Source organism: Myotis nattereri (genome assembly GCF_964212035.1).
Source record: "Myotis nattereri genome assembly, chromosome: 3".
Taxonomy (NCBI): domain Eukaryota; kingdom Metazoa; phylum Chordata; class Mammalia; order Chiroptera; family Vespertilionidae; genus Myotis; species Myotis nattereri.
Window position 1 is genome coordinate 169,886,179 of NC_138077.1, and position 18,181 is coordinate 169,904,359.

General features: G+C 43.5%; 1 protein-coding gene across 2 annotated transcripts in view; it reads right to left on the reverse strand.

The window, feature by feature from the left end:
• Positions 1-4,686: 4,686 nt before the first annotated feature.
• The window catches only part of AK4 (adenylate kinase 4), a 59,669-nt gene continuing 46,174 nt past the window's right edge, over positions 4,687-18,181 (reverse strand). For both annotated transcript variants that reach the window (XM_081087341.1, XM_081087342.1), the window contains exons 4-6: positions 9,543-9,715; positions 7,199-7,317; positions 4,687-6,127 (exon numbers count right to left, since the gene is read on the reverse strand). In XM_081087341.1, coding sequence (XP_080943467.1) covers positions 6,013-6,127; positions 7,199-7,317; positions 9,543-9,715 — 407 coding nt within the window. In that variant the 3' untranslated portion in view covers positions 4,687-6,012. The remainder of the gene's footprint in view (positions 6,128-7,198; positions 7,318-9,542; positions 9,716-18,181) is intronic.

Genomic DNA, 18,181 nt, shown 5'->3' on the forward strand with positions numbered 1-18,181 from the left:
CAACCAATCGATGTGTCTCTCTCACATGGATGTTTCTTTCTCTCTCTCTTGGTCTCTCTCCCTTCCTTTCACTCCCTCTAAAAAGCAATGAAAAGCTATCCTCGGGAGAGGATTAACAACAACAAAGAGATGAATGGCTTGAACTTTAATTCAATTCACCACTTGCCATCATATCCAGTTCACCTTTCCAGGGGCGTGGAAACCTGTAGAACACGTTTCTCAGGCTTCTGTTAGCTGGCTTCTGCTAAGGGGAAGCCCGCACACACACACCCACCCACGGGAGAAAGGGGAGTGTGAGGTTGGGAGAAGCCTTTGCTCCCTCCCTATCGCAGGGGGCTCCTCCGGTGGAGGCTCGATTTCCTCCCTGGCGCCAACCCCGCCAGATGGGCCTGCTGAGGTTTCTTCTTCTGCTGAGTAGCCCCAAACGCTGTGACCTGAAAGTCACATACTTTGATCCATCTCCTAATCTATAGGATGGGATCTGTGTAGGATGTGATGATGTGACCTGCTCACATCATCCAGTTGTTTCACAAATAAAATTTTCATGTCCATGAACCTGTGAAAAATAAAGTGCTGGACAAACAAGGTACTGGAGGGGACACAAAATGAGGCAACATGGAAAGAAAATGAGACTGGGGATCCTAACTCTCGGGTTCAGGATCTTGCCCGGCCTTATCCAGGCAACACCGTGTTCTCCGCTTTCCCAATCTGTGAGCTGGAGATAAAACTGTGGATAGTGGAGTGCTTGCAGCGGCACGCGTGAGAGTATCTGTGAAGATGCAGATGGTCAAGTGTAAAAAGCTATCCAAATGTTAAATGAATTCACTAGTTATAAGCAGAAAAAAAACTTTATTTCTATCAAATCAAAAAGTTTGAATAAGCTTCAAGCAAGATAGTAAAAATAATAATACAATGAACAGTTAGAACACTTACAGATTAGGTTTTTATAGTCTGCATTAAGCACATATACCCAAATCAAGAAGGCCGAGGGCTCTCCCTGAAGGAAAGCACTGACTCATCGTAAACACGTGACTTCTGGGAAAGCGAGCTGAGGGTTCACAGGGCAGTAAACCAGAGACAAGTTGTCCTTGGGTTGGAGAACTGATCTGAGCGTGAGAGGGATCACAGTGAAATGCCATTGGAACTCAATTTCCCCCAGAGATCTGTTCATTTCAAAAACAAGAGTATATAAAAATCAGTAGTACAAATTCTCCTAAAACCAGGAAGGCCCTCTGACCCCTGACGCCTTGGCGCTGACATAAAGACTGAGTTTTTGTTTTTCTTCCCTTTTCTATAAATTAAATACAATTCAGTTTGTTTTTACTGAGTACATTTCTGACTGTATAGCCAAAGCTTTAAAATAAAGAAAAAGTTTTGATGAAATGGAGTTAGACACACACTAACCCCAGGGAGAATCGTCTGGGTGCACTGATGCTTGAAGAGTTTTAAGCAGGAAATCTTTTCTTTCGAAGATATGGAACTTCTTGGGATAGCCTAATTATCACTAAGGAAGGAAGGAATATCCACGCCATACAAGAGCTTTCTCCTTTTTGGAAATGTTTTACCATCTCTCTCTCTCTTTGTCATTCTGTCTCACACACACAGTAATTAGATAATGGCATTTATTTTGGCAAGAACTGTGCAATTTGCTAAAAGAAAGATAAGATATGGCACTTATAAACAACTGTAATTATAATACATCTCAACAGGTGCAGGAAGCAGATATTTCTTCACGGATGAAATATGGCCTCATGGGTCCCCGACATCTGGGTCTTGCACACTTCTCCCCTGGAAACCAGACTGGGCCCGTTATGTACGGAAAAGGGGTGATAACTTAGGACCAGACCACATTCTTCTTTTGAGACACCAATCAGACACAAGGGAGTTACTCAGAATGGAGGGGAAGAGAGAAGCAATTCATACCGTGAACATGATCTGCCTTATGAATGGCCTCTCCGGCAAAATTAACTGCAGCAAGAAAATGTAACTGCTGTCTGTTCACGGAAAGGTGATAAGCAAAATTCATCAGGTAGATACGGATGCCTCCCAGGATCCTGTAACACAGGCAGAGTACAGATGAGACATATGCCCTCTGTGTATACCAGGGGTGGGCAAACTTTTTGACTCGAGGGCCACAATGGGTTCTTAAACTGGACCGGAGGGCCGGAACAAAAACATGGATGGAGTGTTTGTGTGAACTAATATAAATTCAAAGTAAACATCATTACATAAAAGGGTACGGTCTTTTTTTTCAATAGTTTTTATTCATCTCAAACGGGCCGTAGTTTGCCCACGGCTGGTGTATACAGTGTGCAACTACCACTGGGACCCAGGGAGGGCCCATTTCCTGTCTCAGAACCAGAGCGCCAAAAGTAAAGGTGCCAGGCGGGAGCAAATATGTTGCTTTACCTACTAATGAGGATGGAGAGCTCAAACTAAAGAAAGGTACCAAAAAGGCCATTTTTCATTTCCTGATTAATCCCTATAGGTCCATGAAAACAGTTCACGTAAACCGGATTATTTCAGTTCCTAAATACAAGGAGGCAAGGTAATTGAAATATCTATCATTTGGGGTAATTGTTAAGGATTTAATTAGACAATGCTTGTAAAGCGCTTAGCATGAAATAGCAATAACCAGCAACTGCTCAGAATGCCTATACCATAACACTTGGAAATTTGTGTTGTTTATGATTTGAGCAAATACCCCCAGCATGCCGGTAAATTGTTTAGACAAACTGCTCAAGTCAAATACTGAATGTAGGTTCCAGTAAGTTAAATTTTGTAAAAGCCCTATGTATGGATTTGCACAGGTATCTTTCTAACATTATTGTCTCAACATTTTGAGTGGCAGAAAAAGCCACAGCAGTACCTCTCTCACCCATTGCTCCTTTCCTTTCCCTTCCCAATGGGGGTTGGGGGTCAGGTAGGGAAGGGGGGAAGACGGGGGGCACATCTGAGCGTGGCTTCTGGAGGGGGACAGGGAATGGCCTGGGGAAGGTGAGGAAGACAGGAAGCTAGTCTCCCAAGTTGGCCAGAACTGTGTATGATAAGCAGCGCCACCACATCAGATGGCAGGCTAAGGTGTGGATTTGGCATTCAGAACCCTGGTGATATAATATAGAGATGGTGTCAAGTCAGGGTTACCCTGTGTAGGTGCACATCACCATTGGTTCACCTGCCAGCACTTTAGGAAGGACCGGTTTATCAGGGCTTTGTCTGGGGTCGCAGTGAGCACTTTGTTCTAATCTCAGGAAAGAAGTGAGGCTCCCAGGAGCCCTGACCTACCTGTGAGCACCATGGGTGAGGGTGGCTAAAGGGTAATGGTCCCTTTAAGGGCTTAAAACCACGGACACGAAAGGGTTGGTGAGGGACATGAGATTCCCTTCTCCATAGATTAGCCAGGACTCAAGCCAGCTATAGTACATGAACAGCCTTTTATTTTGTCTATAAATGAGAATCGTTTCGGAGGAGTATCAAGGCTCAGACTTTCCTCTAGCAGCTTCCTTTGCGTAAGCAAAGGGAAAACTACGAACAGTACCATGTAAAGCGGAATGTCACGTAGGGGGACCATTTTTTATGTGAGGCCACTCTTAAACACAAGACAAAAACAAGCAAGCTCACTCAGGAAACAGGTGGTTGACATCCAGGAGCACACTCCGCTGCAGTCAGGAAAGCCTGAGCGTGAGTCCTGGCTACAGTTATTGGCAGCAGGGGCCTGGGCACATGTCTGACCTTGCCTTCTCTTATAAATGTGGGAGCGTGCCTATCTCACAGGATGCTTGAAAGACGAAGTACAGGGTGGGTCACAGTTGTGAGGGCATAAAAGTTTGTTCCTGTGTTATTTATTATTGTATTATTTTCCATGAACAGCTGTAAACCTATTTTTGCCCCACCTTGTATTTATAAAGGCCCTGAAACTGCACATGCCAGTCGGTAGGCCTTTGATAAATGGTACCTCTTTTATGCTTGCATTAAAGTTAACGGGTATTAAACACAGCAATGTTTAAATCCTGAACAAGTGGGCCGCCTGTCAGGATAATGGAGAGAAAGTGAGTTCAGAGCTGGTTAGAACCACCACATGTGAGGACAGGGGGGAATCTCAGACTATCCAAATGATTTCTGCATAACAGCAAAGGAGCTGTGTGTGTGGCAGTAGAATGAAAACCAAGAAAAGCTGTCCCTTGGATTTTACTTTTCCCAAAATATTTTCCGAAACAATTTTTAAAAATTTTTTTACAAAATCATTGAAGGAATGTGTTGAAGAAAACCAGAAATAATATATATTTAGACCACTGAGCATGAAATAAGCATCGTCTTCCCAAGACCATGGAAAAGGTGTGTGACTTTTTTTGGTCTCGCCTAGCAAAGGGCCACCCCGGTTGGTGGGCAGTCTCAGAAACAGCCGACACTGTGAGACACAGTGTCACAGGCTGTGGTTGTTATTTTGCTGGAAGGGAGATGGGAGTGAAGGATGGAGGAATATGGAATCAGTGAGCAGGTCGTTTCCTATCCCTTCCCCAAAGAGGCCAAAGGCAATAAGTCCACTGAAGTCCCTCCCAGGAATAGTAAAGGACCCTCGCTGGGAGTAATCACAATGCATGAAGAGGGATATTTTTTAAGGCAACAGGAATAAACTTCATCATTCTTCCCAGAGGAGAGCAAGAATTATACAAGGTGGCCACCAAGTCTGGAAACCAAGCAAAGCGTTAACAAGTGATTTATTGATATTACATTACAGTGAATGACAAAATAGTGTTATCCGTCTTTTTAGACTTTATGGCCACCCTATAGAATCTTTGGAATAAAAAAAAAACTAAAATTTTGTTTTCTCATCATTGTAAAGCTGTCATCCTGAGTCTAGGCACAGCTAGTGCAACATGTTTCCGCAACCCCACAGGCTCCATTCCCTTCGCCAACACTTTATTCACAGGAGAAAAACACTGTCGGCATCAAAATTTAGCAGCATTTTCAAAATACATTTTTTTTTATCTTGAATAAAAGTAAACAATTCTTTTAGTCCAGTAACTCCCTATGGTCTTAATTACATCTAGTACATAAGATATGACCTTTTAACATTTATGTAGGTGAATATTTCTTACTTTGGGGATTTACAACGACGATTTTTTTTTTCCAACAACAACAACAAAAAAAGGAACAGTATCCACCCATGAGAGTCAGATCAGCAGTGTAAAGTAGACCCTCAAAGAGCTCAGTTCTGGTGCATCAAGTGATCTGACATCATCCCCTAGCTCTCAGCTCTTACAGAGGAATCTCAGCGGGCTCAAAGCAGTAAGTATCTGTAGGGAGAAAGGGAGGGGAGGCAACAGATGTTTAAAAAACAACAACAACAAAAACACCATCTAATAAAAATAGCAGAAGCCAAATCCTTTCATTCCAGGATGTCTGAAGGGCAGAGCTTCTATGGAGCATGGATGCAAGGGAGATGCCTCTCCTAACAAAAAAGAAAAAATAAGTTGTGGGTACAGTCACTCAAAGTCAGAGAAGCGACCACTGCGAGCAACTGGCTTCAACCTCCTTGTCTCCAGGGGAGAACATACCAGAGACCGTGGACAAAGCCCAGGCTACAGCCCTGGGCATCCTCAGGCCACTGGTGCTGTGGTTCAACAGCCTTTAGGGGGTGGGGAGAACCAAGAGACCACCACCACCATATGCAAAAAGGCTGCCACTATGGCAACATGAAGGTCAAAAATCAGCTAGAGCTTGGGTTATACGGCGTTTGAAATCCAGCCTGTCCTCGTTTTCTGGCAAAGGGCTTGATGGGCGTGTGCAGAGGCATCTTCAACATGTGCGGGTGACCCTTCTTTCCGGAGGGCAGAGAACAGCCTCTTCATTGCCTCCTTTCACTCATTAGTTTTCATATCAGTTCATCATTGAAACTAGAAAAGATACTGCAAGCTATCTCAGCTGGCTTCTACTGGGGACCATTCTACACATACAATTGAAACATCTGGAGGGAGAAGCACATCTTTCTGGTTCTTCCCCGGGCCGGGCTCAGCATGCTTCTCTGGACTGAATCGGCGTGATCTTGTTCGAGAAAACCGCGTAAACACAGGGCCAGATTTTGTCAGTGTCCGTCCCAGAAAACTGGTGGAGCACTCCTCGGGACCTGAAACACAAAGCCCAGCACACACAGGCATTGCAGGTAAAATGCAAGCACAATCTCAGAGTCTCCATCACACACTGCAAAGCGTCCAAAGGGCCCCTTCAATGTTATCAGCACCCCCCTCTGTGGTTTCTAAATAAGGCCATAGCTTTCACAATTCTGGCATGCTTGCCACCATGCCACCTTTTCTTCTCCCCTTTAAAACATATCGAAGAGCATGACTCTTTGGGGGACAATCCCAAGTCTGCCTCATGACACATTTCTGAAAAGGGAACCACGGACAAGATTTTGTACTCTAAAACCCAAATTACAACCATGATCGTGAAATATGGAATAAGTCACAGTAATCTGATCAGGAACCTCAGACCTAAACGACAGCTAAATTCTTTGGAGGCTACAAGGTCAGAAATGGATCATAGCAGGAGCTGTACCCTGCTGTCCTGAATGCAGGTCCGCACACAGGTTTCACTGTTGCTAATGTAAAAAGACACCCCAGAGCCAGATGTCTGCTTCTCTTGAAAAACAGGAATCATTGGTCACATGGAGCCTGGGGGGACCCCTGTGGTGATAACTGACTGGAGCTGCATAGAAGCCATACAGTTCAACTGCCACTCAACTGCCCCTGCACCCCCCACTCCCACCTCCCCCACCCCTCTGTTGACATTCATTTCCAGGACCTGCCATTTGAATTTGCAATCCACAACTTATAGTTTTAGCTTTTCTTTGTAAAACTCCTTCCAGACACATCTAGGCCAAAAGTCCCACCTAACCTTGTATCCAAATAAGATATATATGTGTGGCATTTTCATTTTTCTTTTTTAAGTGGCTGAAGTAATGCTTTACATTTTGACACTAAGTCTAGATGCAATTTCCAACTGGACAGGGATGATCAGGTGTCAGAGCTGGGCGTTGTCTCCCACTAACAACTCTAGCATTTCATCCTGGGAATGTGCTAGGCTTTTAGGGCTTATCTAGCTGAAAGAAACATCCCCCACCTCTACCCAAGGCCCTTCCCATGAGACTCCACACCTCTCTAATGGGCCGACTGCCACGAAAACACTGAAGCGCACTCACTTGTAGAGTTTAACCACCGGCTTGGCCACCTCCTTGTACTGTCTTAGCCTGACGTTGACTGCTTCCGGCTTATCATCCTCCTGCTGGACCAGCCGTTCACCTGTGACGTCATCAACCCCCTACAAATGCCAGAGAAACCAGTTACTATGGGCATCGGTCGGGCCATTCCATAGTAAAACACTTTCCTGTGACAACCATGTCTTCACCTTTGATTCCCACCACATAATGGGTTAGGCCTGGGCACAGTGGTAACAGGGAAGGCACTTGAAAAGAAATGGCACTCTTAACAGCATGTAAGCCCTACTTCATGAGAGCTGACATTAAATCTTTATTAACTTCTCAGATCTTTCCAAGCAGGTTCCTGTGCTGTTGATAAATGATACCTTTAATTCAGTTTAAATTTCCACGCAGCCTCCCTCTGCCAACAAGCAAGCTTTCAACAAAATGGAGATGCTCTCTAAAGCCTGAGTTCTTAATATAGAAAATGAAATGTTTCAAGGAGCCAACTGGTTTACTTAGGGGAAGCACTAACTGAGAAGATCATTTCAGTCCTGCCTCCGCTAACTTTCAAATTCTATCATGTAGCTTTTCTAAGAGTAATCTACTCGTGTTATTTTACTAAATCAAATAATGATTTATCTAAAGGTAAGTTAGCCCTGGCCGATTTGGCTCAGTGGTTAAGCCATCGGCCCGTGGACCAGAGGGCCATGGGTTGGATTCCCAGTCAAGGGTACCTGCCTAGGTTGCAGGCTCAATCCCAGCCCCCGTTGGGGTGTATGTGGGGAATGGCAGATCGATGTGCCTCTATCATCATCGATGTTTATCTCCCCTTCCATTCTGTCTAGAAATCAATGCAAAAAATATCCTTGGGAGAGGATTAAAAAAAGAATTTTAATAAAGGTAAATTAAAATAGGCATGAATCATACACTCATGATAATCAGGAACAAACATTCTGAGAACTGAAAAATGGCAATAAAAAAAAAAATCACCTGATTTTTAAATGTATTTTAACCTCCTCAGATACCCTATATAGAAATAGCAAATTGGACAGATCAGAATTTTGCCTCCCAAGTCCATGGCCATTCTGCACCCGGGGAGATAGTCAAAAGAAATAAATCTGTCAGAAAGCAGGCTAGAGCAGAACCAAAGTGCTCAGGCAACTCAACTGGATAATCAGAAACTGGCTATAAATTTAAAACTCGCTACAACTCCATTAAATTCCATTACAGCTCAGGGTCCTGGGTACATAATTTACACTGATGACTTACTGGTGAGTCACATGTGTATTCCATCGCTGCTACCCTGACATAATAGGAGCGAGCAATAGGGAAGGGAGAGGCTATACATCACCTATATCCCACTCTCTTTTTTCATACGTTTGGCTGCAAAGCTCAGAAGTCATTTCCAGCACTTGAGAGCCCCAGAAAATACAGCTGCTTCTGGAAAGAGCAGGAGGATGCTAGGGCAATGCACTGGCCTTCTGGGGGAGCTCTCGGACCCCAGGGGGGCTGGTCAAGCTGGCCCAGACAAGCACTTTTACTGCTGTCTTTGGAAGCAGCATTGTAACTGCCGGTATTCTTGTTGGGAAACCCAGTCTTTGGAAAGTGTTAAATCATCTCAAATTTTATGAGAATCTTTGCAAAAGCAGGTCTAGTCAAAGCCAAAATGTGAAGCATCTGTGCTAGACTTCAGTGCATATTCAGAACGTTCTCCCCACCCATTTTTTCCCCTGCTAGCAGCTTCTTGGGATGGAAAAGAGAAAGAGATCTAATAAAGAAATTCCAGAACTACTTACATTTAAAAAGGAGATGAGGCCCTAGCCAGTTTGGTTCAGTGGATAGAGCATCGGCCTGCAGACTAAAGAGTTCCAGGTTCAATTCCAGCCAAGGGCACATGCCCAGGTTGTGGGCTCCATCCCCCCCAGTAGGGGATGTGCAGGAGGCAGCCAATCAATGATTCTCTCTCATCATTGATGTTTCTATCTCCCTTCCTTTCTGAAATCAATTAAAAAAAATTTTTTTTTTTAAAGAATAGTGTTAAAAAAAATATTGAAACTAGTGGTCAGCCCAAATCAACCAGACTCATTGGAACTTCACTGAACCTCTAGCTAGGAAGGCATCCTTACGGTTCTAATTTTCCAAAATACCATCCAGCAATCAATGTTTAATGTTATAAACTTTAATTTACATTCCTTAACTACTAGTAAATGAGCCTTTTAAGTATTGGTTGGCTATATATATTTGCTCATTTTTCAATAGTCCCTTCCTATGTTTTACCCACTTCTCAACTAAAATGTCTTGGTTCTTTCTTGTTAGTTTGTGAGCGCACTTTGTATATTCTTACATGTACAAGAGGTGGATTGAAGTCCAGGTTATACACCCTCCCGCTAGGAGGGTGAATCCAGCGTCGGCTGAGACGGTCTCTGAGTGTTTCAAATGGAATGTTCAGCGTGATCACGAGGTCCAGGTCACAGATTCTGTCGAGGGCTTCAGCCTGAGCTAACGTCATGGGAAAACCTAAACGCCAAACAAAACACAACAAATGCAAGACATTTCTCAATTCCAATTAGTCGCTGAAATATAACCTACTCCCAAAATTAATGAGAAGAAAACAGGCTACTTTCCAATGTGGTTCCAGCTTTTGGAGTGCTTGAGGACTAAGGAGTCACATGATAAAAGTAGAAAGTTCACTAAACTGAAGTCACTAGACAAGTCCCAGCTCCAGTCCCGGCTCTGCTCCTAACTACCTGTGTGACCTTGGACAAGTTACATCACCCCCATTTCCTCTTCTGTTAAAGAAGTGAAGGGTCAAAGCAATATTTGTGCCCTCTTAGCTCTAAAAGTTTGAGTATAGTATTCCTAAGTTACCATAAAAGTGTGTGTGTGTGTGTGTGTGTGTGTGTGTGTGTGTGTGTGTGTGTGTGATTAAAGTAGGCTCTTTCACCCAGGCTTCATTGGGGCCTGTACCTTAACAAGGTGGCCAAAAGTCCAAAAAGAACTGGTGGTCTTAAAACTATCTGGATACGGCAAAATTTATGAACCCAGCCTGGTTTTCCACAGGTGGGAAAACAAACAGCAAAATTGAATTTGGGCTCAAGCACATCTCTTCCCTTTTTTCTTAAAGGCAACCTCGGAGTTAGGTAACTGCAAATTATGTTCTCTCCCCGTCCCCTACCCCCTGCCCCCAGGAATTAACCTGCATTAAATGTTACTCCAAGTTTGGCTGGGGTGGGACTACACAGTGGTATATTTCTTCCCAAAAAGAATCATTTCAGGCTGTTTGCTCCATTAAAAACCTTTCTGTATCTGATATCAGTTGTGTTTTTTTTTGTTGTTGTTGTTTTAATGTCCTTTAAATTTTAGGAAAGGCAGGAGGATGGAAAGCTGAATGGGAATTATAACAGGAAGTGCAATATCCAGAAGATAAACTTTTTAAATCACTTCAGGTAAGGACACCAGCCTATCTCCACCTTTCCATCAGTGGAAATAACAAGATGACAATGCAAAGAAAGGTCTTTATGGCCCTGAAACACCCACTGTTCAAAGAACTCCTTTTCCTACTGCAGGAAGTCTGTTGTTCAATCATGAATGTCTTACATTCTGTGTTGAAATTCTAAAGTGGTATGAATGTCAAGATTTTCAGAGTGCTTTATGAGCTAAATGTGATCAAATCCACCCAGCTTCAGGTACCAACCACTGCTGCAAACTCCAGTACTCCCCTCAAAGCCTTCCTTATCGTCTGTCCATGAGGCCAGGCCCCTCTCTCCAAATCCCTTTCAGGCTGCTCATCAATCATCTTTCCCATAAAGAAACAGGCCCTTCTTGCCTCCTTTCCACATACAGGACTACGGGCTAAGCCATGGGTGAAATTCCTGCTTTTCCTCAGCCCTACATGTTTCCCAGTTGCAATCTAGCTCACCTGTCCCCACAATTTCACTTTCAGGCTGCCCATGATACCAGTTGCCTTATCTACCCTTCCCTCATTTATTCTTCATTTGCCCATTATCAAATGACATGAAGCCCAAAGATGCCTTGGGCCACATCAACTTACTTTCGGTATCACTCTCTGCAGGCCTCATTAGCTCTTTTTCTATCGTTGAAGGTGCCAAGGATACCTCTGCCGTATCAAGGATACCTAGGCCTTTGCACTTGCTGTTCTATGCCCCAAATGTTCTTCCAACAGATCTGACTCCTTATCATTTGGGACATATGTGCATCTCTCTCAGGGAGGCTTCTTGAACTAGTAAATTTAAAGTAGCTCCATTCTTGCTCTGGCTGGTTTGGCTTAGTGGATAGAGCCTCGGCCTAAGGACTGAAGGGTCCCAGGTTCGATTCCAGTCAAGGGCACATGCCTAGGTTGTGGGCTCAATCACCAGTGGGAGGCGTGCGGGAGGCAGCCAATCAATGATTCTCTCTCATCACTGATGTTTCTATCTCCTTCTCCTTCTCCCTTCCTCTCTGACATCAATAAAAACGCATTTCAAAACATAGCCCCATTCTCCTCCCATTTTCTATCTCATTGCTCTTTTTATTTTCTATTATTTATTACTATAAATAATTTTTTAGTATTATTTTCTATCCCTACATCACTTCCTGAGAAAAGGGACTTTTGATCATTGCTATGCCCTCCTCAAAATAATCAACACAGATGGGAAAATTAGTATATGGCCATATTTCCAAAGTTTATGCCCTGTTAAACTGCTTATATTTATAGGGTTGCAGTTACGTATTGGGTTTACAGAGCTCAAAAGAGTCATATAATTTCATGGAATTAAATTAGGATTTTACAATGAGTTGGACTGGTCAAATGTGTATGGAATGGAAAACTGGAAGACAGCTAACATTCAAATATTGGCAAATCTGAGTCACAATAAGTACAGAAACAAGAAAAAAAACAGTCAGGAATTTCATAGCAATTCTAAGGTCAGTTCAAGTTATTAGGACTTGATTTTTTTCTTCTTCTCCTTTTTTCTAGCAATTTGTTTTTATTATATTTGACCAAAGGGTTGTTTTGCAATGGATTGGGGGAAAATAAAACTGAACTTTCACTACAGATAGCTTGTTCCAGATTTCCCTTGGAACTTCCTTTCTAATTTCTCCAATGAGGGAAACTATCCAATGGCACTAGCATATAACTTTTGATGGTGTTTATTACAGAAGGGATATAAATTAAGTTGCATCTCTTCCCCCAAAAAAGACACAACAACAGAGTGAACCAAGCGTGCGGTACATTCCAACACCATTCTTATGACAAGGAAAGAAAGAACAAGTTCACACAGAGGTGGGGGAAGGCTTATCTTGCAGGTAACATCTCAGTTCACTGGTTTTCATGTGCCTGACCCAAGGTATACACGTGTTCCCTCTACGCAAAACGGCTGTTCCAGCCGTGCAGATAGCATCAGAAGAAACTGCTTTCATGTCCTCATAGCTATCCTCTTCTGACCCAGCTTGCATTCAGGCTGGTTTCTACACAGAAATTCAACAGCGACCTTGTGTGTCTCATCTTGTAGCACCCAGTCACACTGCCTCTGGCTAAGTATCCCCCTCAGATGAAGGCACCCACACATTGGGAAATTGTGCTGGAAAGTGTGTTCATGGTGGCTTTCCTTTGCCATGAAAAGACGGGTGATTCCTTTCTGCTCTTCTACACTTTTTTTTTTCTAATTGTGAATATAGTGTTTTCAGAATGGGGGGAAAAATGGTTTATTTATTTATTTATTTATTTATTTTTAAAAACGGTTTCTTTAAATAAAGAATTGTTGACTATGCCTGGCTGGCATGGCTCAGTGGTTGAGTGTTGACTTATGAACCAGGAAGTCACGGTTCAATTTCCAGTCAGGGCACACGCCCGGGTTGCAGGCTTGACCCCAGTGTGGGGCTCTTTAGAGTGGGGAGTGTAGGAGACAGCCGATCAATGATTCTCTCTCATCATTGATGTTTCTATCTCTCCCTTCCTCTCTGAAATTAATGAAAATGTTTTTTAAAATTTTTTCTTAAAATAAGAATAGCTAACTTTTAGATTTTTAAAAATCTCAACATAATTTCTATTAGATCCAATTATAACTAGCTGGCATTGAGGGAAGTGAAAGTCAAATCGTATTTGCCCAAATCAAGTACACCATTGGCCTTAGGTGGCAATGCCTGGCACACAGTGGGCCAACATTTGAATGTAACCCTAGGGAAGTTGTCTTCCAGCTTTCCATTCAGTGACCATACTTATTTGACCAGTCCAACTCATTTTAAAACCCTAATTTAACCCCATGAAATTATATGACTCTTTTGAGCTCTGTAAACTCAATATATAACATTCTTTCTAATACGGAATGGTTAATTGATTTAAATGTCAATTTATTAAACAACTTCTCTGATTATTAAGTTTAAAAACAAACTGAATTTTATAATTGGGGCTTTATAGCGCCTGGGTGTGCTCTTGAGCCCCAGACATATAATAACTACCAGGAAGATAGCAATGTGATTCTGTCTGAGTTATCACGAGATGATTTGGACCCACGTGGACCCTCAGGGCTCAATTCAATCTATGGTTACATAGACTGGAGAGTGGGGAAAGAGTCTCATAAGAGTCCAGAAAAAGCCATGCCTCCTTTATCTTTCCCAGAAAATACCTTTACAATATTACACCCACACCCTCAACCAGATCATTTCAACTACTCCTTCCCCCAACAGCTCGCTAGATCTGGGACTGGGGATGCCAGAGAGAGAACATTGCGAGCAGGTGTGGGCACTATGCTGTCTATTAGTCTAGTCCAGTGGTCAGCAAACTGCGGCTCAGCAAACCACGGCTCGCGAGCCACATGTGGCTCTTTGGCCCCTTCAATGTGGCTCTTCCACAAAATACCACGTGGGGGCGCGCACGTACAGTGCGATTGAAACTTTGTGGCCCATGCGCAGAAGTCGGTATTTTGTGGAAGAGCCACACTCACGGGGCCAAAGAGCTGCATGTGGCTTGCGAGCCATGGTTTGCCAAGCCGCGGTTTGCCTACCAGGTTCTCAACCTTGGCTGCACATTAGAATCACCTGGGAATCTTTTTTTTTTTTTTAGGGCGTTTTACCCTTTTTTAAAAAAATATATTTTATTAATTTTTTACAGAGAGGAAGGGAGAGAGATAGAGAGTTAGAAACATCGATGGGAGAGAAACATCGATCAGCTGCCTCCTGCACATCTCCCACTGGGGATGTGCCCGCAGCCCAGGTACATGCCGTTGACCGGAATTGAACCTGGGACCTTTCAGTCCGCAGGTCAACACTCTATCCACTGAGCCAAACCGGTTTCGGCCACCTGGGAATCTTTTTAAAATCCTGATTTCTGGGCCTCATCCTCCGGAAATTGTTTCTTTGTTACTATTGTTGTGGCCCCACCCCATAACAAAGAAACAGAATTTCTGGAGGATGAGGCCCAGAAATCAGGATTTTAAAAAGATTCCCAGGTAATTCTAATGTGTGGCCAAGGTTGAGAACCACTGGTCTAGACTCACTCCCCCTACACTGCATCCTACGCTGGCCTAGAGATGAGTTTTCTCATAAAAGCACGCTCTCACTGATTGCCAGCCCCTGCCTTTCCCTGTATCACCAACTCTTCACTAAATCTTCAAGATGACAGCTGGAATTAAAAAGGTTTCTGCAGCCCTAGCTGGTTTGACTCAGTGGGTAGAACACTGACCTGCAGACTGAAGGGTCCCAGGTTCAATTCCGGTCAAGGGCACATGCTCGGGTTGCGGGCTCAATCCCCAATGGGGGTTGTGCAGGAGGCAGCCAATCAATGATTCTCTCTCATTATTGATATTTCTACCTCTCTCCTTCTCCCTTCCTCTCTGAAATCAATAAGAATATATTTTTAAAAAATGTTTCTGCAGCCAAAATCAACCTATGTTCCTTCCTCAAATCCTTTTTTTAAAAGGCCATTTTGTAAAGCAGTAGCTCCCAGTGGCCCTGACTAGAGCACAGAAGGAAGATAATAGAGCTTCTATTGTGGGTTTTTTTTTCCCCTCATGCTTTTAAAGCTTCTATTTTGGAGGATACAATTTATAAGGTATATAATCAAATTGTATGAACACATAATTTATACATAAATCTTTATATATTGAAGTTGTACACACTCAACATTTTTACTGATTAAGTCTGAGCAAAGAATTTTAGAGATCATGCTACTAAAGGCCTGATTTCTCAGCCACAGGCACTCGTCTTGTGTTCTAGCATCACAAGCCACTACCCTGACAAGAAAACATGGTTTGCTATCCTTTGGATAGAGGCTGACAGCTGAAAAAAGGAGTAGGAAAGAATAGGAGTTCTTCCAATAAATGAAAGCTCAAATCTTATTACTGGCTAATGTTTCTTCTCTAACGAGATTGCAAGCCAATTTGCTCAGCTTCCCAGCTGTTTCTGAAGTCTGGGGCCCTCTGGAGGAACGGGTGGAAAATGCAAATGCATACAAAATAAACTGAACTCAGAAGGAACAGATTTCAAAATTATTTGGGGTAATCCCTATCTAGTGGGCACTCACATTCAGAACTGCTAAGGACAGCAGAAAAGAGTTAATTCTGGAGGCTTAGAGGTCTTCTGATAGGGCAGTGGCTGTTATGTCCTTCCAACCTCAAAATAGGTTCAAGTTAAAAGAACCATGGAAAATACAAAAATCTAAGGAAAGTTAAAATTATTATTGGAATGCAACCATTTCAATAGTTTAGAATAGCAATTTTCAACCAGTGTGTCACCAAGACTTTTTACAATATGGAATACTTGACTATTGAGTCAGGAGCACTGACCTCTTTCCCCTTTGTCAAATAAAAAAACCACAACGGTCAACACAACAATAGCCATCCAGTGTGAATGAGTCAAAATTATACCAATTTTTCCTGTCATATTGGCAAAAATGTATTTTTTGGTGTGTGACAGAATTTTAGTAGTTTATGTGTGCAATGAGATGAAAAGGGTCAAAAATCACTGGTTATTAAGTACCAACAACAGAAATCAATCATTCCACAACTTCAAGAGTTTCCAACTGATGGAGCACATAAAAATTGTCAGGGAAGATTTAAAGGAGAACATAAAATATGGGTGTCCACATTCCATCCTAGGCTTCCTAGAATGCAGCATCCAGGCACAGGATCAAGACTTGGGCATTTTAAAAGTATCCAGGTCAAGCTAATATTTCCCCTGATTGATAAAGAACCACCAAACTTCTCAGTGACAAGAATAGGGGAAGTGCAGTGGTAAGTTCTTTTATCAGTATCCAGGTCAAGCTAATATTTCCCCTGATTGATAAAGAACCACCAAACTTCTCAGTGACAAGAATAGGGGAAGTGCAGTGGTAAGTTCTTTTATCGGCCCCATTTTGCAGGTTAAGCTTCACACCACTTCTAAGCAGATACAAACCATTTTATGAGAGGAGAACAAAGAAGGGAGGTCCCAAATGGAGGCCAATCTTTCCAGATTCAGTAATACCAGTCACTTGTTTATCCCATTCCTGTCCAGGGTCTTACCTCTAAAGAAAGTGTGGCCAGAGACAAAAGAGGCAGTAGGGAGACAGAATATCCCCAACACCGTCACTCAACATGATGCTTTCAGGGGGAGAATGAGTCTTAACAGAAGAGACAGAAAGTCACATCCTAAGGGGAAACCAGGTTTCCTTTGAGGCAGAAAAAGAGCATTCTGCAGACAGCTAAGGGGCATGTGGAGAAAACTATAAGGAAAGAGGATTCCAGAGGGGACAGTGAAAGAGTCAAAAATCAGGAGGAAGGAGGAGAAGGAGAATCAGTAATGGGAAGAGGATTCAAAAAAGACATTGAGGGATGGTTTATGTTAATAACCAAGTATCACAGGGATGAAAGGCACATTTGAAAGTGACTAGCCTCAAACAGCATAATTTTCAGGGCAGATGTGGTGTCTTAATCTCTGGAGTTGTCACCAAGGCCCTGAGGATGGGCTGGGGCTCTCACTCAAGTTTGGGGTGAAATGTCACTGGTCTAGAGACAGACTTTCTGTCACTTGGTTTAGCAAAGGCTCCATGCAGTGAAGAGCAGTATTTGTTTGAGATTTGGAGAGAAACTCAAACTCATGGAGATTCGGAGAGAAACTAAGATGGCGGCATAGGGAAACACCGAAATTGCTGCCTCCTACAACAAAACACAATAAAAAGACAAAATGGACATCATCCAGAACTTACAGGAAGACTGGCAGAGTGGAAATTCTACAACTAGAAGGAAAGAGAAAAGCACATTGAGGGTCAGGAGCTGCGGAAGTAAAGTGCAGAGGTATGGAGGCTCGACAGTGCAGGGAAAGGGGCTGGTACCTGAGGACGCAGCTGTCTTTTTGAATTGGGAGGGAGTCACAAGCTCCCGACTGCTCTGAACTCCGGTTCCGGGAAGTCTCTGGGGACCCAGGACTCATATGGGGAGAAACTGGACTGTCTGGCAGCGGGCAGAACTCGGAACTCGAGGGCGGCTTTCCCTCAGAGGTGCTTGCAGCAATTAAATTATCAGGACACTGAGATGCGGGCACAGCCCCTTAGAGCAGGGCTGAGAATCCGCCATAGTTCCTTGATCCGCCCTTTGATTCCCTGAGACCCCGCCCCACCCAGGCTGGGGCAGAGGCTTTTGCATATGAATGCCCTGGCCCTTTGCAACCTGAAAATTACCTAACAAACTGCAGCTGGGCCACAGACCCAGAACTTCCAAGAGAAGGCCCAAGGCCCCATAGCAGCTTGCATTGCTTCACAGCTGGGCCTCATCAGGGCACCTCCAAACTCCAAAAAAGGAAGGGGAATCTCCACTTCTCTTCATAGCTCCTGCTGGGTAACCTCCAAGAGCCAGTGTACCCAGTGGTCAGAGAGGGACCATCCGGATTACAACTCCTCAGATCCATAAGGGACACATCCAGGGGGCAGATTCAGTGAGCACCAAAGCCCCACTGAAGCAAGTCTTGCCCCAGAAGGGTGTCTTCAGCACAGAAGTTCTCCCACTGCAGACA